General features: G+C 34.2%; 14 protein-coding genes and 4 pseudogenes across 18 annotated transcripts, besides 2 other annotated features; 12 read left to right on the top strand and 6 right to left on the bottom strand.

The window, feature by feature from the left end:
* Positions 1-15,216: part of a mobile genetic element that runs on past the window's edge.
* On the top strand, positions 39-2,167 carry TVAGG3_0996120 (annotated as a pseudogene). Its single transcript has one exon. A coding segment is annotated over exon 1 (2,129 nt).
* TVAGG3_0996110 lies at positions 2,225-2,806 on the top strand (annotated as a pseudogene). The gene has a single exon. A coding segment is annotated over exon 1 (582 nt).
* TVAGG3_0996100 (uncharacterized protein) lies at positions 2,843-3,703 on the top strand (the record flags this gene model as incomplete). The annotated part of the gene is made up of 1 exon (XM_051254257.1): positions 2,843-3,703. One exon carries the CDS (start codon positions 2,843-2,845, stop codon positions 3,701-3,703), a length of 861 nt encoding a protein of 286 aa, XP_051079831.1.
* TVAGG3_0996090 (organellar and viral DNA polymerase type B) lies at positions 4,055-4,933 on the top strand (the record flags this gene model as incomplete). The annotated part of the gene is made up of 1 exon (XM_051254256.1): positions 4,055-4,933. The coding sequence occupies one exon, from the start codon at positions 4,055-4,057 to the stop codon at positions 4,931-4,933; it is 879 nt and encodes a 292-aa protein (XP_051079830.1).
* Positions 5,730-6,141, top strand: TVAGG3_0996080 (organellar and viral DNA polymerase type B; the record flags this gene model as incomplete). The annotated part of the gene is made up of 1 exon (XM_051254255.1): positions 5,730-6,141. A coding segment is annotated over one exon (412 nt), but the record flags the coding sequence as incomplete, so codon positions are not given.
* TVAGG3_0996070 (KilA, N-terminal/APSES-type HTH, DNA-binding family) lies at positions 6,225-7,031 on the top strand (the record flags this gene model as incomplete). Its single annotated transcript, XM_051254254.1, has 1 exon — positions 6,225-7,031. One exon carries the CDS (start codon positions 6,225-6,227, stop codon positions 7,029-7,031), a length of 807 nt encoding a protein of 268 aa, XP_051079828.1.
* Positions 7,403-7,510, top strand: TVAGG3_0996060 (uncharacterized protein; the record flags this gene model as incomplete). The annotated part of the gene is made up of 1 exon (XM_051254253.1): positions 7,403-7,510. One exon carries the CDS (start codon positions 7,403-7,405, stop codon positions 7,508-7,510), a length of 108 nt encoding a protein of 35 aa, XP_051079827.1.
* TVAGG3_0996050 (uncharacterized protein) lies at positions 7,930-8,370 on the bottom strand (the record flags this gene model as incomplete). The annotated part of the gene is made up of 1 exon (XM_051254252.1): positions 7,930-8,370. One exon carries the CDS (start codon positions 8,368-8,370, stop codon positions 7,930-7,932), a length of 441 nt encoding a protein of 146 aa, XP_051079826.1.
* Positions 8,869-9,286, bottom strand: TVAGG3_0996040 (annotated as a pseudogene). The gene has a single exon. A coding segment is annotated over exon 1 (418 nt).
* TVAGG3_0996030 (Poxvirus D5 protein-like family) lies at positions 9,324-9,755 on the bottom strand (the record flags this gene model as incomplete). Its single annotated transcript, XM_051254251.1, has 1 exon — positions 9,324-9,755. The coding sequence occupies one exon, from the start codon at positions 9,753-9,755 to the stop codon at positions 9,324-9,326; it is 432 nt and encodes a 143-aa protein (XP_051079825.1).
* TVAGG3_0996020 lies at positions 10,589-11,069 on the bottom strand (annotated as a pseudogene). Its single transcript has one exon. A coding segment is annotated over exon 1 (481 nt).
* Positions 15,217-18,258: 3,042 nt separating the features above from the next.
* TVAGG3_0996000 (ATP binding) lies at positions 18,259-19,604 on the top strand (the record flags this gene model as incomplete). Its single annotated transcript, XM_001580031.2, has 1 exon — positions 18,419-19,537. One exon carries the CDS (start codon positions 18,419-18,421, stop codon positions 19,535-19,537), a length of 1,119 nt encoding a protein of 372 aa, XP_001580081.1.
* Positions 19,605-19,731: 127 nt separating this feature from the next.
* Positions 19,732-20,112, bottom strand: TVAGG3_0995990 (uncharacterized protein; the record flags this gene model as incomplete). Its single annotated transcript, XM_001580030.2, has 1 exon — positions 19,775-20,089. The coding sequence occupies one exon, from the start codon at positions 20,087-20,089 to the stop codon at positions 19,775-19,777; it is 315 nt and encodes a 104-aa protein (XP_001580080.1).
* A 168-nt stretch (positions 20,113-20,280) lies between these two features.
* On the top strand, positions 20,281-21,960 carry TVAGG3_0995980 (protein folding; the record flags this gene model as incomplete). Its single annotated transcript, XM_001580029.1, has 1 exon — positions 20,281-21,960. The coding sequence occupies one exon, from the start codon at positions 20,281-20,283 to the stop codon at positions 21,958-21,960; it is 1,680 nt and encodes a 559-aa protein (XP_001580079.1).
* Positions 21,961-21,978: 18 nt separating this feature from the next.
* Positions 21,979-22,830, bottom strand: TVAGG3_0995970 (chromo shadow domain-containing protein; the record flags this gene model as incomplete). The annotated part of the gene is made up of 1 exon (XM_001580028.1): positions 22,267-22,824. One exon carries the CDS (start codon positions 22,822-22,824, stop codon positions 22,267-22,269), a length of 558 nt encoding a protein of 185 aa, XP_001580078.1.
* A 283-nt stretch (positions 22,831-23,113) lies between these two features.
* TVAGG3_0995960 (uncharacterized protein) lies at positions 23,114-23,521 on the top strand (the record flags this gene model as incomplete). The annotated part of the gene is made up of 1 exon (XM_001580027.1): positions 23,114-23,521. One exon carries the CDS (start codon positions 23,114-23,116, stop codon positions 23,519-23,521), a length of 408 nt encoding a protein of 135 aa, XP_001580077.1.
* Positions 23,522-23,738: 217 nt separating this feature from the next.
* Positions 23,739-24,551, top strand: TVAGG3_0995950 (PAP2 superfamily; the record flags this gene model as incomplete). The annotated part of the gene is made up of 1 exon (XM_001580026.1): positions 23,739-24,551. The coding sequence occupies one exon, from the start codon at positions 23,739-23,741 to the stop codon at positions 24,549-24,551; it is 813 nt and encodes a 270-aa protein (XP_001580076.1).
* Positions 24,552-25,057: 506 nt separating this feature from the next.
* On the top strand, positions 25,058-26,296 carry TVAGG3_0995940 (ankyrin repeat protein family; the record flags this gene model as incomplete). Its single annotated transcript, XM_001580025.1, has 1 exon — positions 25,498-26,217. One exon carries the CDS (start codon positions 25,498-25,500, stop codon positions 26,215-26,217), a length of 720 nt encoding a protein of 239 aa, XP_001580075.1.
* A 355-nt stretch (positions 26,297-26,651) lies between these two features.
* Positions 26,652-26,682: a mobile genetic element.
* The last annotated feature ends 209 nt before the right edge of the window (positions 26,683-26,891 follow it).

Here is a 26,891-nt window from a genome sequence, read left to right as displayed (position 1 = left end):
ACAGTATTTTTTTATTTTATAAAAATGCCCCATATAGAATGGATAGAAAAGTCTGCTAGAATAAAAGCAGAGTTAGAAAGATATGGTTGGAGAGTTTCAAAGAAGTTTAATATAGGAAGGGAAGACCCATAAAAGTCTATGACAAACTGTCTGGTCTTCGCTATGAATGGACTTGGAAACAGCACGCGCCAATTATCCAAAACAGACTAGAGAGGTTAGAAGAAGAACGTCTTATGGATATGCCTTTGATGTTACTGAGCCTCAAGTTGAAGGACACGACGGCTTTGCCAGATTCTACTGGAAACATGACGAACAATTGCATCCTTTGAGAAGGAAAAAAGGAAAAGGTGAAGACGCACATGCTCCCATGGAAAGAACAAGATATGCATATGAAAGTATCGTGAAGTTAGAAGTAAAATTTTCATCTGGTCGAACCTTTACAGTAAACTTTGACGAAGGAAAGAACAAAGAAGGCTTCATGGGTGTACTTGCTGCCATACAAGACGGAAATAAGAAAGGACACAATCTCAGACTAACCGTAACAGATTTAGACGGTCATATATACTATGCAATGGCAATGTCAAACAGCCGCACAACTTCTTGACGCTTTCAAAACTTCAAAGAGAGAACAAATGTTTGACTCCGACTCAGACATATTGAATACAATTGAAGGAATTGCAAGTGTCAAGTTCGAATGGTACCAACATAACCCTCAAGCAGTCCGACAACATGCTGGATACTTCCCGTTCAGAAATAAGTCTGACATTGACTTGACAAGGTATGGAATTTACAATTCAATCGAAACAATTGTCAATGAACCTTGTATTCTTACATGTCTCAGGAACTCTGGTCTTGTTACAGATGAGAAGATGAAGTATCTTGAGTCATGTGTGAAGACAAGGTACATTCTCAGAGGTCAATTGCAAAAGTTGCACCGTTGGCAAATGTGAATATCCGAGTCAACATTCCGACTGAGAAAGGTTCTTCACATGACGACTATGTTGTTGACAAAGACTTACCATGGTTGAAGATTGTATTGTCCACAACCACTTCATGTTGAACGAAAGTCTTACAAACCATTGTTCGGAAAAGGCAAGTGCAACATTGTCAGAGCTGTTAACATTCTTTTCGGAAAGGTTTGTTGGAACCAATTCCAGATGACAAGCTGACAGAAACTTTTGTACCAAAAGACGAAACAAACTTTTCATTGTTACAAGACCAAAAGTTGTTCCAGACAAAGTTATAGCACAAAAGAAGTACACAGTTCCAAAAGGAGTTGGATTGTTCGGATACCAACCCTGAACCAGAAGAACTTCCAATGAGGTTGCAAGAACTTCAAGATGCTATAAACAAACTTCCATTGAGACATCCAATGACGTAATTGTATTGGAGAGCATCTGAGTTAGGTCAGAAGGTTTTATATGAAACAGGTTGCTTCGACGATGTTTATGAGATAACAGGCGAGAAGTTTCTCAGAAGATAAGAGACTCACTTGAATTTCCACGAACTGGACCCATTGGTTGCGACAGTTCGACTCAACGAAAAAATATACTATGTCGACCTTAACGCTGCGTACATGAGGTTTGTCCAATATATTCCGACTGGAATTCCAAACGAAGATGGTGAGTTCCCGGGAAGGAACTATACAGTTGGAAAAGTCATACAACAACTCTATGATATTAGGAAAGCTTCAAACCCCAAACTTGCAATGACACTGAAATTACTTATGAATTCGACATGGGGATATTCCATTAAAAAACCTCAAAAGATGAAGAGTAAACACTATGAGAAGGTCGACAACTTTGTTGAAAGGTTTTCTCCTTTTGTTTTGAAGTACGAGTTCACCGAAGGTCAAAATGGCTTAGTAACCACATTAAAACCTATTGTCGAACATTGGTCATACCCTCAGTTCGCAAAAGCAGTCCTTGACAACTACAACAAATTCTTCTCCGAAGTCAAATCCAAAGTTGTGGTTTACTACGAGAACATTGACGCACTCATGACGAACGAAGAAGGATACAACAAACTCATTGAAATGGGAATGGTCGGTGAAAAGATGGGCTGTTTTAAGCTAGATAAGGTATTTTCCGAAGTTCATGTAATATCGAAAAGGAAATATTGGGGAATACTTGAAGACGGCACAGAAATAAAACATTGCATGAAATAAAACATTGCATGAAGTAAAAACATTTTTTAAAAAAAATATTTTTTTATTTTATTTGAAATGTACGCTGAGTTTGTTGGAGACGACCGTTGGGAAACTTGTTTGTTAGATGAGAAATATGAAATTCACTGTTGTGAGTCATTTGAAGTCAGAAACAAAGAGACAAAAAGAGTTTTAAGCGAATGGGAGCGAAATGACGGATATGCTATGATGAAGATGGGTGGGAAAAACTATTTAAAACATGTTGTCATTGCAACTCATTTTATACCGAACTCTAACAATTTACCTTTTGTAGACCATATAAACCGTATAAGAAACGACAATAGACTTGAAAACTTACGTTGGGTCACTTGTTCTGAAAACAATAAGAACAAAAGCAAAATTGGAGATATAGTATTCGAATTTGTCGACGAACTAGAAGATGAAACAATTGAAATTACAGACTATGGCGAGCATACGTTTGAGTTTTACTACTATAGCGAAGAACAAGACTCTTTCTACTTTTATACCGGCGTAAACTATAGAAAATTACAAGTATATTTTACTAAGGCGGGCTATGCTTATGTAAACACTAGAGATACAGATGGAAAACACGTTCTACTTTCTTAACAATTCAAGAAGCTATATGGCATACCATTTTAAAACGTTTTTAAAACAGTATATTTTTACATATATTAAATGCTTCAGGTTGAAAAACAAAGAACAAAAGTAGCAGATACAAAACCGTTAGACTATATCTTTACAAATGCTGGTAGAAATATTTCAGATGAAGAAATTTCATCTGGATCTTACAGGTTTGACTATCCAATTCGTTGGCTTCAAAGTCCTTCAGATGCAAAGGCAATAGGATTTAGAAGAGTTTTGTTTTCAAATAGAACTAACGCTTTTATGTTTGCAGTATATTTTCATGGGCAGTATAAAGGTTCTGATGGTCTAATAGAAAAATTTGACGAAATGAGAATCTTTACAGTTCGTTCAGACGAAAGTCTTGAAAAAACTCTAAATGACTTTCAAACTCAAATAAACAAATACTACTGGGAATTTCAAGAAAAATACGACTCTTTACTAAATGGAACATACTATCTAAAACTAGAATATGACAAGATGAACTCCACAGTTTCATTTCAAAAGATTGAAATTAACCCTTCAAGAGATACAGAGTTTTTATATTGGGGAGTGGACAAACGTTCTTGGGCACAATTTCTTCGGTTACTAAACCAGAACGAACCATTGCCACCAGATGGTCCATTTAAATTTATACTTCCACCAGCAGATTTGACAGTTTATAGAAACGTGTTTGACCCTCAAAATGTCATATGTCATGCAAGTTTCAGTTCAAGCAACAACAGTTTTCTTTGTATTGGTAAGGACTTTTATGACTTTGCTTCTAAATTCTATGAACCACCTAGTAACAGTTTCTCTGACTTTCAAGTTTGGTTCACAACAAACGGTGTGCAGCATATTATACCTTTGTACTATGACTTTTATCTCGAATTGTCTTTCATATACAACTACGGAAAAGTGCTGAAAAAGTATTGAAAAATATATTTTATGGTAGATGGTTTTTAGGTAACCAGGTCACTCGGTCACTCGGTCACTCGGTCATTTTAACTTCTCTGAAAAAGTGTGACAACATGACATTTTGACAACAACACAGGAAATAGATTTCATCGTATATGTTTTGTTGAGATTTCATCGTAATGAGCGTAAATGACCCAAAAATATATTTTAGGTTAGATGGGTAGATCTACCCTCTTTTCTACCCTCATTTCTACCATCGTAGAAAACACACAAAACTCTTGAATTTTGACACTTTCACAAAAAACATAAAAAACATAAAAAATAAAGGTAGTTTTTTAAAAAAATATTTTTTATTTTTATTGTAAGAACATGTCAGCAACAACAGCACCAAACTCGTTAGTCATGAACCCAACATCTATGTTAGTAGAGATGAAAAGCTTCATTCCTTCTTCATATACTTTCGAAACAGAAATCCAGAAGATAAAGCAAGAACTTCTCCAAGGAGATTTAGACTGTAGTGCAAAAGATGAAACAAATGAACAGTATCTTTATGAAATGCAGGATATTATTGACCATTTACCTAAACTTCCTGAAATACAACAACAAAAGCTTACAATTCCTGAATTCGATGAAATAGAAGTGAAACCAACTGACTCAGTTGAAATAAAGAAGTTCATACGTAATGTAAACTATGAGTTTCTTGGATTTCATTGCAACCACAAAGTCATTGACCTATATAAATCTGGGGAGTTTAAGACCTACGACAAATTTGTTTCGTTAGTTGCAAAATGTGTATGGCAGATAAGAGATAAAGATAGAAGAGGTAAAGTATGGAACGGACAAATAAAACCAGCAGCCTTTGAGTTAAAGAAAACCATTTACGCCTTACTTGTTTTAGCAGGACAAATTTCAGAATATAACGCAAAAATGAACCCACAATGTTCAAAATGTAAAGCAGCAATGAGGAGATATAACTACTCCGTCAAAGAGATAGAACGTATGCGAAACGACTATACTGACTTAAAGAAAGAAGTAGAGAAACCAGCAGAAGATAAAATGGACATGTTGACATTTCTAAACAAAAACTATCCAACTGCTAACGATTTCCTTCTATCTGACGTCAAGAAGAAATATAAAGAAACCTTCGGCATAGTTAAAACTTTTGATATCCTTCGTGAAGAAATAGAAGCTACAAAACTGTTTAAAGTCATGAACCATCACAACATATACCATGTAAAACGCTTGTGAAAAAGAGGTTCCGCCTAAAATATATTTTTATTGAATTCTGTATAAAATTCTGAGTAAAATGACATATGGAACACATACTTTTTCAGTAAGGACATATGGGGTAGAAATGAGGGTAGAAAAGAGGTGAGATATACCCTTCTACCCTAAAATATATTTTTGGGTCATTTACACTCATTGACGATGAAATCTCAACAAAACATATACGAAGAAGTATATTTCCTGTGTTGTTGTCAAAATGTCATGTTGTCACTATTTTCAAAAAGATGTTAGTTGACCGAGGGACCGAGGGACCTGGTTCCACCTAAAATATATTTTTGCTGAATTCAATAAAAAAATGACCAAATTTCATGAATTTCCTCATATGTTTGCTACCCCGATTTTTACAGGGGTAGCCTAAAACACATGAAAATCGTAAAAAAACTCATGAAAATCGTGAAGAACAGCGAGTGGGAGAAAAACCCCAGTCGCCAAAACTCTATGAAAATCGTGAAAAAACTCTATGAAATCATATCTTTTATACAAGATAGAAAAAATAAAATTAACGTTAGTTTTTTTAAAATATTTTTTTTTATTTTGTATGTAAGAACAGGAAATGACAAACACTGAGTTTGAAACAGTTAAAAAGATAGACAATGAGACCAAGGTGGTTAGAATAGGTGATTTAAACGTAAGATACTCAAAGAAATACAAAAAATATTCTTTGTCAGACATTTTAACACTATCTGAAGGAAAGAAAGCACACGACTGGGTTAGAAATGCTTCTACTCAGAAAATTTTGACAAGAAATCCTGAGCTGATGATATCGGTAAGATTCTATGGAACAAGAGCATATCTTATAGACAAAAGTCTTATACCAGTAGTTTTGTTCTGGATTGACCCAGTTGTTGGATATAATTTCATAACATATGGTTCATTCGATACTGAACGTTGCAGTGAGGGCTTACTTTACATCGTTCAGAAACCGAAGGACTTCAATACAAAGAGATATAAGATAGGAAGAACATTTAATATAACTCAAAGATATGACAGTATAGTCAATAGAGTTAAGGTTGCGTTTGTTAACGATATGAGAGCTGCTGAAACAGAACTACTTGAAAAGTTTGAGAAATTGTATGGTGCTCCCACGAAAGGTAAAGAAACGTTTGAAGTAGATGAGATAGATAGTGCTATAAAATTATTTGACGAAGTTGCTGAAAAAATACATGTAAATATTTTTGGTCTTTTATACAAGATAGAAAATAACGCTAATTTTATTTTTATTTTATTTTTTATTTTGTATGTAAAGACAGTAATGTCAACATCAGAGAACACAACAACTGCTATCGTTCATGAAGCCATAGATGAAGAATACGAGTGGGTTCAGTATAACAAACAGTTACGTCTCATTCGTTCGGTCAAAGATGACATGTACCAAATGCAAAGTATTTTGAATGCTCTTCGTTCTACAAAGCAAGCACATCATTGGTTTGAAAACCAACAGACAAAAGAACTTTTAGAAGAATTTCCTCATATGTTTGCGTCCCGCGGAAAACCGCGGGACGAGATTCCGTACGAAAATCGTAAAAATTTGCCAAATGGTTTGAAAGGATATTATGTACATAGACTTCTTGTAAATGCTGTTGCAATGTGGGCTTCACCTCGCTATGCTTGTTATATTTTCATGATGTTAGATGAAATTCATAGACAAGAACGTGAAGAGCTAGAGAACAAGCTTGAAGCAAAAGACAAAAACATACAGAAAAGAATACCACGTTCGGTACCAAAAGGAAAGGAAAAGAACTATAAGTATATGATTTACACTGAAGAGATGGAAAATGAAGAAGACAGAGATATGGTTATGTTGCATTTAGTCAGAAGAAACAACAAAAGCTTTTACGACTTAGCTAAGATTTACAAATCTGACAGAAATTGGTTCTATCGCGAAAACTTACCGATTTCAATGACACCGAATGAAGATGTTAAACAGATAGTTCAAGATACTTTACCTCAAACACACTATGATATGAAAGGTTGTACAATACTTACATTCAAAGAAGATTTACCGCTACTGAAAGAAAAAATAACAGAGTATTTTGACAACTTCAAAGAGGAAGAGTAAATGAACCATTTATTTTTCAAGCTTGACACCAAAGATGGCTCAGGTAGCTCTATAAGGTAAATTGTCTTGTCCGAGTCCTTCTGGCATTCCGAGTCCTTCCTTCCAACAGGAAAAGTTTTTCCTTCCTACAGGAAAAAAATTTCCTTCCTACAGGAAAAAATTTTCCTTCCGACAGGAAAAATTTTTCCAGTTGTCCGTCCGTAAACCATTCAAATTTTCGAAAATTGAGAACTTTTTGGTCGGACTTCAGAAAAAGTCCTTCCTTCCGACAGGAAAAGTTTTTCCTTCCGACAGGAAAAATTTTTCCTTCCGACAGGAAGAGTTCTTCCTTCCGACAGGAAAAGTCCTTCCATCCGACAGGACACAAACGAATGTCCGACGTACCACCAACCGAGTCCATTCCAAAGCCAGAAGAACCGACAGCCCCAGCACCACAACAGACTAAGACTCAAACACTTACATTTTTACGCTTGTCTTGAAACAATTTGAACTTTGTTCGCGTAGATATGAATTCTGAAAGAAGTATGAGGGTCTTGTATGACTTTGTACTTCTCCCATAGTTCATGTCTGTCAAACTTACCTGCCATGGACTCTTTCATAAGTTCCATGAAATCGTCTTCGGACAATCCGGGGAAAAGTATGATATCAGTAAGTATTCTCTTTACATCCTTACTTAAACTCTTGGCTGTCTGTACACAAATGACAACTGAAATGTTAAAGTGTCTGAGCTTCTTAAGAATTCGACACATATCTTGTTCTCTGTTCTTTAACAAAGGATGAGAAGCAAAGTCATCTAAGATAAGAAGACATCTGTGAGGGTAAGTCTTCCAATCGTAAGATTGCAATTTCTTCGAAATGTATTCTATCTCTTTCTGTTTGTTTCTGAAGTGTTTCTTCTCTAATATTCTCTGATTTCCTCATTTGGGTCTTTAAACTTAGAATTTATATACTCATTTATAGCATTGTACTTCAAAACTCTTCTTTGGTACTTCTTTATCCAATCTAACAACTCAGAGTCTTTTATACATACTAACTTAGACTTTTTTATAATATCTTTGAACGAATTGACGGTTTGGTCAAATTGACCAGAAGTACTACAAATAACAACTAACTCATAGAATGGGTTCTTCTCATCTAGTTCTTGTTGTTGTGCAGCCATTTTAAGATAAGTGAAAGTCTTACCCGACCCAGGTGGTGCGATTAGACCTGTTATACCATTCTGAGCAAATAAGAACTTGTCATGTATGGGTTTTATCTGAGCATTTTCCAACTTCCTCTTGTTCTTGTTTAAAACATTCTCAAATTTCTTGTCAATGTCAGCAAACTTTTTTTCTAACATATTTTAGAAAAATTAAAATTTTTATCTTTTAGAAAATGTCTAGCGATTTCGCTATCTATATTCGAGACAAGCTTTTCGACAGCAAAACATCTGTCGACCATAAAATCTTACATAGTGTAAACAAGAAAGGGGAATTTGTTCTAAAGTTCTGTTTCTGGGAATATGACAAGAACCATAAAACATTAAGCAGAGCAGTCTTAAAATTTGTCAATGACAGACTTGTTGACAGAGATGACGCCTCTTGGAGAGATGAAGTCCAACAAAACTTCTTAGAATGCAAAGAAGACACATGCGCTGTTCTTGAAAATGAAATAGAAAACAGAATAGAAGAGCTATTAAATGACAAAGCACTTTTACAAAAATATGGTTCTGAGAAGTTTGACATAACTCCACCAGAGAAGAAGAAGAGAGAAAAGAAAGAAAGAAAAGTAAGAAGAAGAGAAGAAAGAACCAGTTCCAGAGAAGGGGAGATATGACATGTAAAATAAAATTTTATTTTTAGAACATTTCTGGGTCAATGTCAATGTTCTCTTCCTCTTTAGGAGCAAACACTGGCTTAGACTCTAAGAGCTTCTTACCCAATTTACCTGAACTTCAACTATCTTAGACTCATAATATTCATAGTCGTCTGCTTTCTTTGGTTCATAAGGTATAACAAGTTTGTATGCTTTGCCTCTTTAAGGTTTGAAAACCTTCTGTCAAAACTTTCTTTGACTGTTAACAAACCTTCTATGTCTAAGTCTTCAAATTTCGCACCATTTTTAGTCACAATAGCAAACTTAACTGGTTCGATGTTCCAAACTTTGTCAAATGTAGACTTTTCAAAATGGTAGAAGTAAACATTCAAATATGTGAATGGGTCTAGTTCTTCTTTAAGTCCTGACATGTACTTGTTTACTGAGATGAATTTCGTCATCTTTTCTATCGGATAAAAAAATATTTTTTTTTAAAATTTACTCAGAAAAATTTTTCTTTGTATATACACCATTCTGTACGTCTAAAAGACTTTTGACATTTGCCAAGAATGTTCGTTTAGACGCTGTCATATAACCATACTCTTGACAATACTGTTTATACGAATCGTACAATGACCTTTCATCTAAACACTCAAAGTCAGTTTCATCTATGAACAGTTCATATACACTCTTGTTTGCTTCTAACAATGTTTGTCTCTCTTCGGTATGTGGAATTTGTCTTGGATTGAACTTAGAAATATCTAATGTCATGAAATATGAGAACAAGTGGTTGTAAAAGTCAGATGTCAAAGTTTCTGCTAAGTCGTCAAAATATTCTGTATCTTGCATATGAGCTTCTGACGTTCTGACAACTACATATCTTCTGTCAGAACTTTCTAACTTCATCGGAACGGCATTGTTTGAAACCATGACGAAGTTTGCAACATTTTCACAAACTCTTTGGCCTTTATATTTTCTTTCAACAACTCCAACTTTGTCTGTTATAAGACTCTTCAAAGCATCTGAGTTCAAAATTTTTGTTGTATCTATACTTTGAAGTTCGTTACATACTATAAGTTTCATATTCTCTATTGAAGAGTTAAATTTACCGCAGATGTTTTCTAAGTTTGTCATATTAGGGTTCGAATAGCCCTCTAACAGTTTGCATAAGATATCTGTAAAGAAAGTGTTCTTACCTGTTCCTTGTTTTCCAATTATGATGAGAGCAGTTTCATTTTTAGCACTTGGATGTTGTAAGATGTTTGCAAACCAACATAAGATATACTCATAGACTCTTTCGTTTCCATTGCATATAATTTCTTTGACATGGTCTAACCAAGCTTCTATAACATTTTCTTTCCATTCTACTTGTTCGTATTTATATCCAGTGAAGATAGAATAGAAGTTTGGAGAAGGTGTATAGAACTTTATACCACGAACTGAAAAATCTTCTAACTTTGACAATAAGATATCCCAAGCATCTAACATCTTCATACCAACTTGTACGACTTTTATTTTCTTAAGTTTCTGTTTACATTCTTGTTCTGAAACTATTGTCGCTTTAGGTTTGTTAAAGACTACATCCCATTCTTTCATGACATAACATTCTGGGGCAGAGTCGACATAAATGACTAAACGTTTCAAATTCTCGACTGCTTTGTTATAGTCTCTAAATGGACACATATTTCTGAAGGCTTGGAAGTCATAAAAATCTGAAACATCTATTCTGTACATTTTTATAAAAATAAAAAAAAATATTTTTTTTATTCTTGACTTTGTTGTTGCATTTGTTCCATTTGTTGCATTTGTTGTTCTTGAGCTATTTGTTGTTGAAGTTGTTCTTGTAGTACAATACTTTCACCAGTTGCATCTTCCAATTCGAAACTTTCTGCCGTCATTGACAAATACATAGGACATAAAAGTTTTACAGGAACAAAGTTTGCGTCAACTAAGGTTAAGTTTATGTTTGCTAAAGTGTTTGAGTTTACTAAAGCTGAAAACTCTGCATTCGAATGAACAATAGGCAAACCAGCAGAGAATGTGTTGTTTATACGCATGAGTATCTTTTGGTCATAGTAGTTTCTGTCGACATTCGAATAGCACTTTGAACCTAAGTTTGAAAACAATATATAAAATAGGTGTACTTAAAGTCAATGGAACAGATAGACCTTGTATGACACCTTTTCCTGTTATAGGAAACTGTTGGTAGTAAAAACCAGATATAAGTTTTGTATTATAGCTCATATCGTTTATAGTAAACTCAGTCGGACATCCAAACATAATGAAACCTGCTCTAGTTGCAGCACATGTTACATCCGTCCTTAAAGTATTAAATAAGTCAACAAAACCTGTTGGTGGTATATCTGAGTAAGTATCTTCAAAGGAGTATTTTTTACCATTCACAACAACAAAGTCTTCTGGTGTCAAAAGAGCAAACAGGCTTTAGTCGTCATCGTGTTTAAGGTCAGTTTACAATATCGTCCTTGAGGACTTTGTAAGTTTGTTGTTATAGAATTATATGACTCAGGGTTTTTAGTCGTAATAGTATAAACCACTATGTCTTCTGCCATTTACATATATTTAAAAGTTTTTCTGAAAGTGGAGAAGAACTTCATCTAAACTTTCACATGGCGTTTCTTGAAGTTCTCTGTCTAAGAAGTTCAAATATTTTGTAAAGACATAGAACTTTCCTTTGTCTACACGAAAAACAAACACAGGTCTTTCATATCGTTCAAAAGTGTGTAAAGTCCTTTACATGAAATAAAGTCTATATTATTTTTCTTCAAACATCTTTCAAGAAGTTTTGACATTTACTTAGCAACTAAATTTTAATGAAATGTTGTGGTCGTCAAATATTTTTATGACGTCTGGGAAACTATATTTTAAGTTCAACGTTTCACCTCCTTTCATAACGTAATATCTTGTCAATGATATTATATGAAACACCACAGCAAGCAATGTCGGGTTCTATTTCTTTGATGTTTATCGTCTGCCTCTGTCAAAAGTTTCAATAGTTCTTTCAAAACTTCATGAGGTGCGATGACATATGAGTTCACTTTTACAGGGTTGTGTTCGACCAAGTTTAACAATTATACCTAAAGCTTGACAAATCTTCTCCTGAGTTTTAAGCTTATCTTTCAGTTGTTTTAGTCATTTCGAATATCTGCAACAGAACTTAAGTCTCTGCTAACTTCAGGATATGTTGGTTGTTCTTTTACAGGAACTATTGTTATACCATCTTCGTCTTCGTATGGTTTCCCCACTTCAACATCTCTTTCTTTGACATTGACACAACACTTTGACTGTTTGTTTGAGTTGGTGAATTTAAACTTCACATCTGCCACCGCCATTAAACCTTTTGAAACACTTACGCTTCTATTTTTCGGAAATGACATTTTACTTAGAATAAAAAGATGGACGTATTTGAGTATCTCTTCGAATTGAAGCAAAACAAAGTTTACACACACAAACAATACAAATACACTGATAGAATAGTTCTTTATACAAACAATGGAAAATGTTATAGAATAGCAATATTTGCTGAACCAAAATATTTTCATAAAGCAAAGAAAGTTGGTATACTGAAATGGTGAAAGTTCTTGACGTGACAAAAATATAACAACAAAACTGACCGATATTTCTAAAGGTAAGTTTATAATACAATACTATGTCAAAACTGGCGTACTGTCAATATTTGACGGAGAGAAGTCAGTTCAAGAACAACTTACTGACCTGCTGCCAAAATCTGCTCGATGGAAGCTGTCGTTATACCAATCTGAGGAGCCCCAGCAGGTTTCATCGAACGAATCTTTCAAAAGAGCATCTTCCGTGAAAAGTGCTATTGGTTTTGTAAACTTCTTTGCTTTCAATTCATCTGGACCGTCTCTGTCACCAGTATATTGTATTTGAACTGTACCAACAGTTGAAATACCACCCATAAAGTCTTCTGAGTCAGCAAATGGAATGCCAAGCCAAAAGTTTGAACGGTCTCCATTTGTATATTGAGTTTTTTGACCTCCTGTATGAGTCCATACTTTCACATATGGCATAATAGAACTTTGCATTCAGGGTTAATGGTTGTTGTGAAGTTGTTGTTAAAGTTCATAGCATCTAATGTCAAGTTGTATGACCTCATATCCTCAACTGTAGAATATTCTTCTCTTGGATAATATTTGCCATCTATGTTTATATGATATTTAATACCAGGGTTGTAGAAACAAGAATAGTCATTTATAGTTCGTCTGAACAGTAAAAACATAGTATCTGCATGTTTCATTGCAGTTGTTAAAGCAATATCTGTTCTTGCACCTGGTTCAGCACTTTGGTTTCCAACTTCACCTGCAAAGTCTTTGACAGATATTTGGTGTATAGGGAACATAAGTGGAACTGCAATATATTTGGCAGCTAAAGCATTTGAAATATCTGGGTCCAACATATAGACTGCAAGTCTGCTTTCTATTCTCTTGCATTCAAATTTTTCGCATGTGAACTTAACTGGGTCCCAAGCAGTTCCAGCAGCATTGAAATAATAGTTTACTTCAGTGTTGAAGTTTGAGAAACCAAAGTCTAAGTCAACTTTGTCTTTGCAAATTCGCGAATGACGTTTGATTTGCTCCCTTACGTCTGTAAGAGTGAATGGGTCTTGTGTTGGTGCAATGACTAAGTTATTTTTGCTTGGGGTGAGTTCGATAGAAATTTTTCCTGCCCAGTTTGGCAAGTATCTTAAAAACCTGAAGATGAGGAAAGATGACAAAGGAACTCTAAGTTTCAATTTTACTTTGGTTACTGCTGCTGCAGTTTGTCCAGAAAGGTTAACATAAACTCCTGGAACGTTAGGGTCAAGTCTTCTTATTTTCTCAATAGTTGCATACTGGTCTGTTTGTTCTCTAGCTTGTGGTTGTACTGAGTTCTCAAAGCGAACCATTCATAGTTTGCCCAGGTTACTGTTTGAACTAAGTCAGAGTTAGAATATATCTTATATCCCATGAAAACTTCTGGAGCATATTGGTATCCGACATAGAAAAATTCCATTGCAACCTTTCTTGTCAGACAACTTGGCAGAAGTTTTATATTTCAATGTCTTGTTCCACGTATAAGAAAGAGTTGTCAATAGATAATATGAACCTGTCGCAAGCAATATCTACTGTTGTTGAAGAACCTTCTCCAAACTCACCTACGTTTCCATAAGAAACAGCAGTTGTATATTCGTAAGTTCCAGGAACTATTTCTGACCTTCTAATGGCATTGTCGCATTCGTTATACCATTCGGAAACATTTCCATTCATAGCATCCAAACACTGTTGGCGTTATATTCTGAGCGGCGTACATTTCATATGGGTAAAAATAGAATAGTTGGATTTATATGTCATAATAGAACCCACGTGGACCAAGCTTTACTTTCTTCCTGACTGAGTTTTTAACTCTTTCTTTTTCCTTCATTGCCACTACTTTCACTAGATGAAGTTACTTCTTCTACTTTTCTCCAACTCTTCTCTTTCTTCTTTGGTGTCGCTTTTGGTAACTTGCCCTCTGCTTCAAGTTGTTGCATCTTTGCCTCATGTTCACCTAGTATGTTGTAAATTTCCCATGTCCTTTTTGCCTTTTGGCTCTGTCGCATCTCAGGTAACCTATATCCTAGAAAGAGTTTGTCATAGTTTGTATTGAGTCGTCGCTTATTGTTTGCATGACTCTTTTCTGAGTTTCCGGTTCAAGCTCTTCAAACAGAGCCTGTCCATATGGAATAAGCTCGTTTCCAAATATATGTTTTTGTAGCCATTCTGGTTTTCTTTCCATGTTACCAACTATATCTTTTGTGAATGGGAAAGCTTTTACCCAATCTTCAGTCTTGCGTCATTTATTTCTGTAGTTGGTTTATTTTGTCAAGGAAATGTTTTTCAATACTAACATTTCATTTGGTACTGTCCATTTGAGTTTTCTTAAATATTCATCCCTTCTCGGTTCAATCGTCTGCAAAGTAAGTTTTTATGACATTTTGTAAACTTCGTTTGCAAGGTCATGTACAATAGGTTCTCTTCCTTCTCTCTCCTAACTCTCTTTCTAACTCTTCACCAAATATACCATCTCTATGTTCTGTGTAGTTTCTTTGAGATAAATGTTCTAGAACGTCAGGTGTTATATTTCCATCAGCCATGTTCATTTCATACTGGTCCAAAATATCTGCATCTTTCATATCTTTCAATGGCATTAAAGCCGCGCTTAAAATACCAGCTATATCTGGTTCACCATTCACTTCCATTGCGTCTACAACTTCTTGGAATTGAGGTTGTAAGTTTATGAACCACCTATCCGGATTAGCTTTATGACCCCATCTCATTGTAGTTCCATAGTCTGCAGAAACAAAAGTAGGTTTGTTTCCATCTTGGTTAGGTTCTGAATGAACTTTAAACAATGTTTCATTTCTATATGTTTTGTTGAAATTTAACCTTTTATTTTCACCGAGTTCATCCGAAGATTGAACGTTAAATGCTCGTAAGTAAAAAGGGTTGTTGTATTTATGTACATTTTCTTTCAGTACTTCCATTCTTTGCTGAATATTTTCATCTGGTGTTGGAGTCTTTTGTATGTCGGCAAACATTTTTCGATATTCTTCTACTATGTCAGCCGAATTTTTTTTAGACTCTTGGAAATATTCCATATTCTCCGCATACTCTTGTTGAGGGTCAAGATTTTTCGGCTGTTCCAAATCTTCATCTAGTTCTGTGAAGTTAGTTTCCAAAGGAGTGACTTGTTCGTTTCCTTCAGGCTCTTCTAGCTGTTGTTGCTGAACTATTTCTTCCATGTCTGGTTGTATCTGAACTTCTTCCTGTGGAGTTTCTTGTACCTCATCTGGTGGCATTTCATATATTCCGAGACCGTTTTTAACAAGTTCCCTTTCTAAGTCATCCGGACTCATAAACCTTTCTTCTTTCGTTCCGTCTCTATTTTTTACGCGTTTCATGAAGAGAGTTAAATTGTCATTTAGCTCTGACATCAAATATCTCGGAGTAAATTCATCCATGTCATTTGGATGATATGCTATTAAATCATATCCCTTAGCGAGCTTGTATTTTCCAGGTTTGAGATTATATCCCCTTTGGTGCAGAGCCATAAAGCTAAATAGGTTCGGGTCAGTATTTCCATCCTTGAACTTTCTAATAGCTTCTTTATATCTGTCACTAAAGTCAATAGTATCTGGGTAACCATACTCTTCCTTCAGCATTTTTAAGAATTCTTGGTTTCCTTGTTCTCTACTTCTTTTATGTCCTTGCTCTGTTTGTGGTTGTTGTTGTGTTGGTTGTTGTGCTGGTTGTTGTGCTGGTTGTTGTGTTGGTTGTTGTGCAGGGTTTTGAACTGTTGGTTGTTGTGCTGGTTGTTGTGCTGGTTGTTGTGTTGGTTGTTGTGTTGGTTGTTGTGTTGGTTTTGGTGCATGCCTGTGTCTGTGTCCATGTGACGATGTAAATGTTTTAGGTAGTCCTGGTGCAGGTGCTTCTCTTGGAGGGTTTGGTGGTATATAAGTTCCACCAGCTGGCACATATGTTCCATCTGCAGCGTAATGTCCTACCTGACTTTTCGTTCTTAAGAAAGCATTTACTAGGTCTGTTTTGGTCTGTTGTAACTCTTTTTCTTGACTTTTCACAACAGTTGCTCTAACGGCGTCATAGGCACTTTGAACTGCCTGTCTCGTTGCTGCATCTGTTATTTTCGTCATATTTTGTGCTACTTCTTTTAACTCTTTGTCGAAACCTTCAGACTTCAGTTTCTTTCCAGATGAGAAGTCGTTCACTAGTTTCACCTTACTATGAAGAGCTTCGAAGGCGTTCTTAAAGTCAGCATTCGTTAAAGCTTCATTTGAACTGTCTTCATCCGCTTGTATTTTTGTCCTTATTGACCCTATGAGCTGGGCTGCTTTAGCGTTGGCTTGGGCATCTAACCAGTCATTGTTAGCTTTTATATATTCTGTGCTTTTCATTGCCTTTTGCATAGCCGCGTCGTCATTTTTACTTTCTTGTGCTAAGTTTTCATACTGTACGGTTTGGTTTTGCAACTGTAAAAGTTTTTCTGCCTTTACATTTGCTTCAACTTCTTTTTTATACTCATCGCTATCCATATATGTCTTCAGGGCTTTTTGTTTTATCTCTTCATCTTTCAGTACTTTATATTGAGTAGTATGGTTTTTCAAATTTATGACATCTTGTTCCATTTTTGCTACTTCTGCTGCTTTTTCTGACACTTTTTTCGCATATTGCTCTGTACTTAGTTCTTTCAGTTGTTCTTCTTTCTTCTTTTTCTCTACGTTTAACTCATTGAGTTTCTTTGTGTGTCTGTCATATTCTAGTTTCTTTTCGTTTTCACTTATTTGCTTCTGTATGTCTATGTTTGACTTTTTGACATCTGCTATTTGATTTTTGAGCGAACTCAAATTCATTTGACTTTGAGGGTTATAGGCTGTTCCGTCTGCAGCTCCACCATAGCCTGCCATTTTCGCTAAAAGTGCCGCTCTTAAACCTCCACTCTGTGCACCAACAACTCGGTTTAAAAGCATAGGATTGCTTGACATTTGTTGCAACATAGTGGGGTCATTCAGCATTTGTTGTTGCAACTGTTGTTGTGGTGTCAGTCTTACTATTGGATGTTTCAATGTTCTCTTCCTCTTACGTATATTCTTACGTATCTTACGTGGCATTTAAGTGAAGTTAAAAAGCGGTTTTTGACAGATGTTTATATGACACTTTCTCCGGTTTATAGGAACTCTCTCATATTCTATCTTGTTTTAAAATGGAGAAAAGGCTTCTCAAAGTATACTTCTTTGGAACGCCCGTAACTTTTCTGTAGCGACGATAGACCCTTACTTGTCCGGACATAGTTATACTATTTTTTTACCGAAAAGTCAACAGCAACGACTTTCAAAAATTTTTAGGGCTAGAAGGCACGAAGTGCCTGGGAAGCCCCCTTCACCCAAAAAAACCTCATTTTATATAAACTGCATTTTATACTAAAACATCTTAGGGGCTAGAGGGCACGAAGTGCCTGGAGGCCCCACTCCCTTTTTTTTTTTTTTTTTTTTTTTTTTTTTTTTTTACTACTGTTAAATAATCAATCAAATTGTTTATTTCATTCTGTATTTTCAAAAATTATCAGTTTCAGTTCAATATGTTTTAAATCGTATAATGGATTTGAACAAAAATATGAATGATAATAGCAGGACCTCTAGATTTATATCACAATCAAAATTATATCAAGATTATAATTAAAAACCTTTCAGATTTTTGTTTTTAAACTATTGAATTTTCTAATTTATCTAATCTGCCAACAAAACAACTTATATGGGTTCAAGATCCAAGATTTATATACATTTAACGAATGAATGCATAGGATGATAACTTTTCAAAAACAGTAGCGGAAGGATATGACATATTCTGGGCGGTCTCATTTTTATATCAATTTTTGACATTCCAATTTAAAAAGTGACAATGGTCTCAAATTTTAGTCCGTTGAAATAAAGTTTTCACAATTACCAATCCATATTCATTTTCAAATCAAATTTGTTGAATAAATCTAGTCTTTTACGTAAAAAGTGTCAGATTTACTTAACAATGGGAAAAGCCACTCTTGTATTCGATTTTGGCAGTGACACAATAAAGGCAGGTCTTTCTACATCAGAAAAACCGGATTTTATTATTCCTTCCGATTTTCCTGAAGACAATATAAACTTTCCAATAAATATGCCATTGCCTGCGGATAAAAAACTCAAAAAGGCAATTGCAAACGGTGAAATAGCTTGTAAAGAAAGAATCGCATTCATTATCGGCTCAGTTTTCGATAAACTACTTGGCGAGAATGAACCAGATGAATTACGTGTTGTTTTAACGGAAACACCATTTTCATCGTTAGAACACATTAAATACCTTTCAGACTTTTGCTTCGATTTACTCGAAGCTCAGGCAATTTCGATTAAGCCACAAGCCTATTTCACAGCTATTTCATATGCTATTAATACATGCATATGTCTTGATATTGGTCACGATGTAATGCAATGCATCCCATTAGTCGATGACTACGTTATTCCTCAAGCAATTAAAAGATCATATCTTGCTGGCCATTCATTAGATTTATTTACAGCGCGTCTCACTCTTGATATGGACCAAATTAGTACCGGTGAAGATCTTAAAAAAGTCAGGGAAATGAAGGAAACAAACGCAGAAGTTCCATTACCAAATCTCCGAAGCAAAATGGCATCAATTGAAGATAATGAGGATCTCATGTTTAATTTAACATGCGGCGAAACTTTGTTCCGACCAGCTCTTAATGAACAATCCGCTTCTGATCCAGATAATCCAACGGCCGATCCAGAAATATCCCAGTTTATTGAATCTCTTAGCGCCGCGGAAATTATTGCCAAGTCCATTGAAGCTTCTGATCTTCCAGCAAGAGGAGAATTATGGAAGAATATTATTTTGACTGGAGGAACTTCAAAGCTCAAAGGACTCAAAGAAAGATTATTAAATGAACTTACTGAGCTTAACCCATTAAACGCTAAGCCAAGAATGTACTTCCCAGAAGATCCAATTACTTCTTGCTGGAAAGGTGAAGCTTTGAGTGCAAAATTTGATGCAGAGGAGAACTGGTTATTCGCTGAACAATACAAAGCTGATCCAAAGGCAGTTTTCGAGAAATTCAGATTATTTGGAACTTCTTTCGCTCCTCCAAAATAAATTTTTGTATATTTAATAAACAATGTACAAAATGCGTTTATATTTTTTTGCGTAAATTACATTTTCCAACCATATTTTTTCTGAAATTCGGAAACAAAAGAGAATCGCTCATTAAATGATATGGAAAATTATAGAAATAGAGGGGAAAAAATCGTAAGTAAATAATGATATTAATAGGTAAACAAAAAAAAATATTAAAAAAAAAACTTGAAACTTTTAAATAATCATAAGTTTAGCTTAAGCAGCTGCATTGGAACTTGTAAATTTGATAACTGGGGATTTAAAGGTATCATTAGACTGGAAGATTGTATTGATTTCTTGATTATAATCGCAATTATTATTCAAACTATGATCTTCTTGGAATTCATCCTCGTTTTGGTAGATTTCTATTTTATAATTTGTAATATTGGCATTCACATCGTCTGATTGCAAATTCAATGCTTGGCAAGCCTGGTTAAAAATTTTTACAAATGTTATCTTATAGCTCGATAATGTAAGTTTTGTCGAGTCCTCATCTATGTAAACTATAGCTGATACATCTCCTTCTGACATTCTTTTCTTCTGCTTGAAAAAAAAATGTGGAAAATTTATATGGCAAATTGAAGCCCATGGTGAATTAGTCAGAAATTTTGCCTCGCTTTCTTATGTAAAGTAATGTGTTTACATGTCAGAAATCTGACTTTTTTATGGAAAAATTACTATGTAAAGTGATATTTTTTACATGTCAGAAATTTTAATTTACAATGTTTCAATTTCTCTTCTTTTCTTTTATCTCAGCAAAGCTTCTTCCTAACGAAGATCCATATAAGATCTTAGGAGTTTCGAAACTCGCATCCATGGATGAGATTAAAAAAGCTTACAGAAAATTAGTTTTTAGTTGCCATCCAGACAGGCATAAGGATGAGGATTCTTATCATATGTTCATCAAGGTTACAGACGCATACGAAATATTATCAGATCAAGAAAAGAAAATGCAATTTGATCGCGATGGTCGCATCAAAGAAAAAACTAATCAAAGAGAAGATACAGGATATACAAGAAACGAACCTATACCAATGATCAATCAACATATCTTCCCATCTTTAGCTAGAGATGGAAGCGAATGGATAGTACTTGTTACACAACATTTCGATTGTCCAGAGTGTCCAGCTCAATCACAAATCTTTGATGAATTCGCTAAAGATATCAAACAATACGTAAAAGTCGGAAAGTTGGATGCATCTGCTTCTCCTTCGATGGTCGAAGCTCTTGGAGTCAAGACTTTGCCAGCATATTATTCAATTCGATACGTTAACGGTACGGTACAAGGAAAGAAGATCGCAACTACATTTAGATCAAATGAACAAGCAATTGAGCATATTTTCAAGTTTTGGAAGTCCTCCGTTAAGAAGCTCCATGGAAAAACTCAACTTGATAACTGGCTTGAGCTAGATTCCACAAAAACTCACGTTTTAGAAATAACTTCAAATTCTGGAGTTTCTGTTCATTTAAGATACGCAGCATCACAAATAAATTCATACGCTACATTCGCTTCAATCGCCGAAACCGAAGAAATCAAGACTCATTATGGAATTCGAAAATCTCCATGTGTCTTGATTTTCCGCGGCCATCGAACACAACCAATACAAATACAGACAAGTGGAAGACATCTGCTTGACGATATCGAAGAATACTGCACTCCTGTGTTCCCAGAGATTAATAGAGCTAATTACAAACAAATTTGCAATCCTTGGTGCGTCGCATCAACAGAAATACCCAATACAACATATATCGATACTATTTACGACGGACCTTTCAATACAGCGCTATTACGACCATCATTTTCCAAATCTCTTGGAATTAAGAACGGATGGGTAGCTATTGATGGAAATAAATTCATGACTATCGATATCAATAGCCCTGATGACTTACTTTCCGTTTGTTCAAGACTTTACAGAAATGATGGATTAAAAGACGAAGGAGAGGTCATTAAAGACGATCCTGTATCAAACATAGTTGACCAAATACTTTCAGTATTCTCTGGAATCGAAATTTCCAATGGAAAACTCGTTTTGACTTGGATTCAAATTGTTATTCCACTTCCTATCATTTTCGGACTTGTTGTCGTCATATTTGTGTTCTTATTCATCTGTGGAATGTATGACCACACAAGAATCGAACCTTCTTCGTCATCAAAACCGGATAATTCGAAATCTTCCCAAAAGTCAGACCAAAAGAAGCCAGACGATAAAAAGACACAAGAACCGAAATCCTCCGAACAAAAAGAAGAAAAAAATAAAACTGATTCTGATAAAAAATCAGAAGAAGGTAAAATAGACCAAGATAAGTCTGAAGAAGACAAATCTGATAATAAGAAACCTGTTCAAAATAAAAATTGTGAAGATAAGAAAGATTTGGATGAAATTAAGCCAAAATCTGAATAAATGTATAGAGTATACTACTTATTATTTATATTTTTACTAAACAAAACAACAAAATATAAAAATTAAACAAAATTTTCAAATAATTTTTTTCTGATTTGGTTTTAATCCAAAGTTTATGATATGAACTTTGTGGTATTCGAATTTCTGAAGCTTGTCTTTCTTTTCTTTCGAATGAAATATTATTTTTGGATTTTTTTGTTTTCATTGACCAAATCAGTATAAAAAATTACTACTAGTAAGAGTTACATGCAATCATATATTAAACATGTAATTATTTGTTACTTTTCATTATAATATTAAATATCTTCAATTTGAATCGGTAAACATTGATGGGAAGAGTAAAATTGCTGTATTTCGTGATATTTGTTTTCCTTGAAGATCAAATGATTGAGAATTTTTATTTGTGAAAATTGGGAAATATGTGTACTGTGAATCAATAGTTTTTGGATTTTGCTTTGGAAACCATGTTGTATCCTTTGTATTTGGGCATTTAAAATCTGGTAATTTTTGTGCTAAATAATTTTGCAAAGGAATTAGTTCTCTTTTAACTGGAACCTTTTCTTGGGTTTGCTTTATTTCTTTGACTTCTGTTTTTTCATGTTTTTCTCTATGAATCGGAGGTTTATGTGGTTTTGCTTCAGTTGGCTTTGGTTCTTTCTCAGGAGGCTTCTTTATTCCAAGAGATTTAAAGTATTCCTTAACAAGTGACTTGCAAGTAGAAAGATGATGATATGGTTCCCAAGTCATGTCTTTAGGATCATCATAGCCGACCCATTTCACATGATATGATAGTACGCCATCAATATATCCATAATTCAAGATTTTTTCTACTTCGTATTCTTCTTGTTCTTTCGAAGAAGCCATATAAAAAAAATTACCAAAAAAACAATTCAAAAATCATTTAAAAAAGCTAATGTAATGTATATATAGATACAAGATTGTTTGATTTTTGATTGGTTTTTTTAATCATTTTTATAAAACGAAGAAACAAAAAGAAGATTTCCTCAGTAAATTAGCCACATTAGTAAAAAAAGATTCATCAAAACCATCAACAACGGCATCACATGACAAAGAAGAAACTCAAACTAAACTAGGTCATCCAAATCCAGTATTAGTCAATGCAAAACCTGCCGAACCTGAAAAAAAGAATAAAATGCAAGTTATTGAGCCACTAAAACCTACAAAAAGAGAACATGCTGTGAGTATTAATGCTCAAAATCCTCGAAGTTTCTTTGTATCAGCATTGAGTCAATCTAGACCAAAAGAAAAGCCATTGAGTGCATACGATAGGAGCTCTCAAAGCTCTCCTATAAGGAAAAGTCCATTTTCTTTTCCTTCACATAATTATCCACCAAATTATATCAAAGACGAAGATGTTCCTGACCAAGGAACACGTTTCATTGTAAAAGGATACCAAGATGTTACATTTGTACTAATTTGCGTATCAAAGAGTGGTCAATACGTTTTATACAATCTAAATACATCTTCTGTAGAATGGAGATATCCTAGCGAGCTAATAGAAATTGGTGGCCCAATAGATTATGGATTAGTTGAAGATTAATTTTTTTGTTTGTAAATATTAAAGTTTAAATTAAATTTTGTATTATATAACGAAAAAGCATAGTCTATGTACGCATGTTATTTAAGAAATATTTATTTTTAATGATAATTTTCTTGGAAAATATAATTTTTCCTTTATTTTACACATGAGCAGCTTATGAACCATATTATATTGACCTACATGATCATATTTGCATTGTAATTTAAAGACATAATTAATGACGACTGAATATTGCGATGTACTTGGCCATGCATGGTATAACAGATGCTGGCGTCAGTATGTGCCAGATTTCATCATACACTGTGCTGAAGGTGTAGGTGGCTTTATCAATATCATTTTCATTGGTTTATACTGCGAACTTATTCAAATTGCATTATATTTCATGGATTTCGAAGAAATTGACGAATTAAGATATATTTTCGAAAAGGTCCATAACTTACTCGTAGTTCCTCTTTGTACAATTCTTGGTCTATACATGTTATTCAAACAAAAGAGACCATGTGGCATTCCAGGTACAGATAAGACAATCGGACCATCATATGGAATGCCATCAGGTGACGCTTTAACAGCTGCTTGCTTTGCAGTTGCTTATTTCAAATTTAATCCATACATTTCAATATTTTTGATCCTTTCAGTCGCATTTTCACGTGTATTTCGTGGGTTCCACTCTATCTTACAAGTTTGCGTCGGAACATTCATCGGAATTTGCTACGGACTTGGAGTTTTGTACGGAGGCTCCATTTTCTGCATCTTCAACTGGGCTGTTGCGGCTACTCTTCCTTTCAATACTATGTTTGATAAAAATATGAAAATTCAGAAAAAACACGATCCATTTAACTTTACAACGTGGATGTTCAGCAATACAGGAATGTGGCTTATCGACTTTATGACTTCTGCACCAAAAGAGATTGATATCTTCGAAAAATACGGAAAAAGAAAAATGTCAATAATTGCAATCACAATTACAACAATTTTACGTGTTATTCAATATATTGGAGCGGAAGAAGGTTGGATATTAACATTTGTTTAAGTTTATTCTTTAAAATTTCTCTATCACTAAAAATTATATCATTATGCGCTTTTTTACCATGCAATTATATCAAGGATTAGTAAAAATGCTTCTGTTTGAATGAAATTCTATATTTTTATGAAATTATTAACTAGTTCTGAAATTGATTTTGTTCTTACAGAATTTCTCCTACTTAGAGTGAGACTGAAATGTTTAAGAATGCATCTATGACTTAATATCTCAGTACATTTCTTTCTTATTAAATTGCACCCAAAATATGAGTTAATAATATGGTTTTATTCTAATATTGGGTACTTCCTATGTGGTATTGAAGTATGCAAAGTACAGTAAATATATGTATGCGTTTCATAGTCGACAACTCCTAATTTATATGATTGATTATTAAAATATATATTGAAAGGAAATTTCATTGATATGTTTCCAGAGTAAATTTGACAATGAGATTATTTCAAGTGTAAATTTCGATTTTAAAAATATTTTGGATCTGTTGTAAAGTTACGGTATCGTGAAAAGCGAAATCAGTCATGACTCTGGATTTCGAACAAATTGGTGCTCATATCAGTGATTATATTAAAAAAGGAAACTTTTTTGATTCATACGATATAGGAGATATCAAAACAATAATGAAATATTCACATTTGACAGCTAATGAGTACTGTGACCTTCTCAAGCAGTCCCATTCAACTATTAATGCAAGAAAATTATATATGAGTACACGAAAAGCAAGTGTTACTGTCCAAAACTTGGAGGAAGTTGTTTCAGTTCTTAATTCTGTCAAAAAATATATGAAATTCCATATTTTTGATGGAATTATCGATTTTTTGAATCAAGGACAAATCCAAAATCAACCACAAATGCCGATAGTTCCAATCCCTCGAGTTAATCGAAATTACAACTTTCCGATGATTTTGATGATGTTTACAAATTCTTTGATGAAAAGCTTGAGATGATTGGAAAGGCTTGCGATGAAGACATTTGGAAAAAGACAATAGCTGAAGGCAGAACTGTACTTCATGTTGCAAGTGAAAGAGGAAATTTCGGACTTGTTAAATCACTCATCGAATGCGGCTGTGATAAAGAAATAAACGATCAACGTGGTAATACTCCCCTTCATAAAGCATCATTTTATGGTCGTCTTGACATTGTTCAATATCTTATCTCTGTCGGGGCTGATAAAGAAGCGAAGAATGAAAGTGGAGATACTCCACTCATTTTAGCATCAAAAAATCGCAAACTTGATGTTGTTAAATATCTTATCTCCGTTGGAGCTGATAAGGAAGCAAAGAATGAAGATGGGGACACTCCATTAATTTGTGCATCAAGTTATGGTGATCTTGGTATTGTTAAATATCTTGTCTCTATTGGATGTAATATTGAAGCAAAGAATAAAGATGGAAACACTCCACTCATTGAGGCATCACCTAAAGGTAAACTTGAAGTTGTTCAATATCTCATCTCTATTGGATGTAATATTGAAGCAAAGAATAATAATGGAAATACTCCACTCATTTGTGCATCCACTGGTTCTAGTGTTGAAGTTGTTAAATATCTTATCTCAGTTGGAGCTAATAAAGATGCAAAGAACAATAATGGACAAACTCCATTCTCAGTTGCATGGGGTGATGTAAAAAGTTATCTAAATATATTGGGTCTAAAATGCTTGTAAGCCTTATAAGACAGGAAAAACTCGTGTGAGAAACGATAACAATTCTATTCATTTCTTCCTTTAGGGAATCAAATCTTATGACTAAATATTTACTTATAATATATTTTGACTCAAGTTTCCAATATTATATATATATCAGATTCTCAAGACATATAAGTTTTGTGACTCATTTGTCAAAAAAAAATTGAAATATATGTCTGAAAGTAAGTGAATAAACTTTTCTTAAATGTCAACTATACTCTCACTCTATATATAATAGCTTTTAATATGTTATGATATTGTCATAATGCTATTAACCAAGATGGTTATATTAAATACTATTCAGAATCAAAGTCGTAATTGCTTTTCAGAAGAAGTGAAATGACTTTGCCAACTCGACTGTTAAGATAACAGATAAGGATGCAACTTGGTAATTCTTTAAAAATATCCTTTAAGGTGCACTTACCACTTTCTGACATTCTCTCAATTTTTTTGGCACACAAGCTTTCTATCCCAATATTCTAAGGTCAAAATTTAATATTTTTTGTTGGGAAAAAGTAACAATAAATAATGCCTAATATGTCTGTTATGCATTTCTGTTGTCAAAATAAAGATATATTGATTTTTAAACTGCAGAACACCCTTAAAATAGACATTGTCATTCAAAGCGAAGAAGAAGAAAAAAATTGCATAAT

This window comes from Trichomonas vaginalis, chromosome I, assembly GCF_026262505.1.
Source record: "Trichomonas vaginalis G3 chromosome I, whole genome shotgun sequence".
In the NCBI taxonomy this organism is placed as follows: Eukaryota; Parabasalia; order Trichomonadida; family Trichomonadidae; genus Trichomonas; species Trichomonas vaginalis.
The sequence above is the reverse complement of the archived record's forward strand: the minus strand, read 5'-3'. Positions and strand labels throughout refer to the sequence as shown.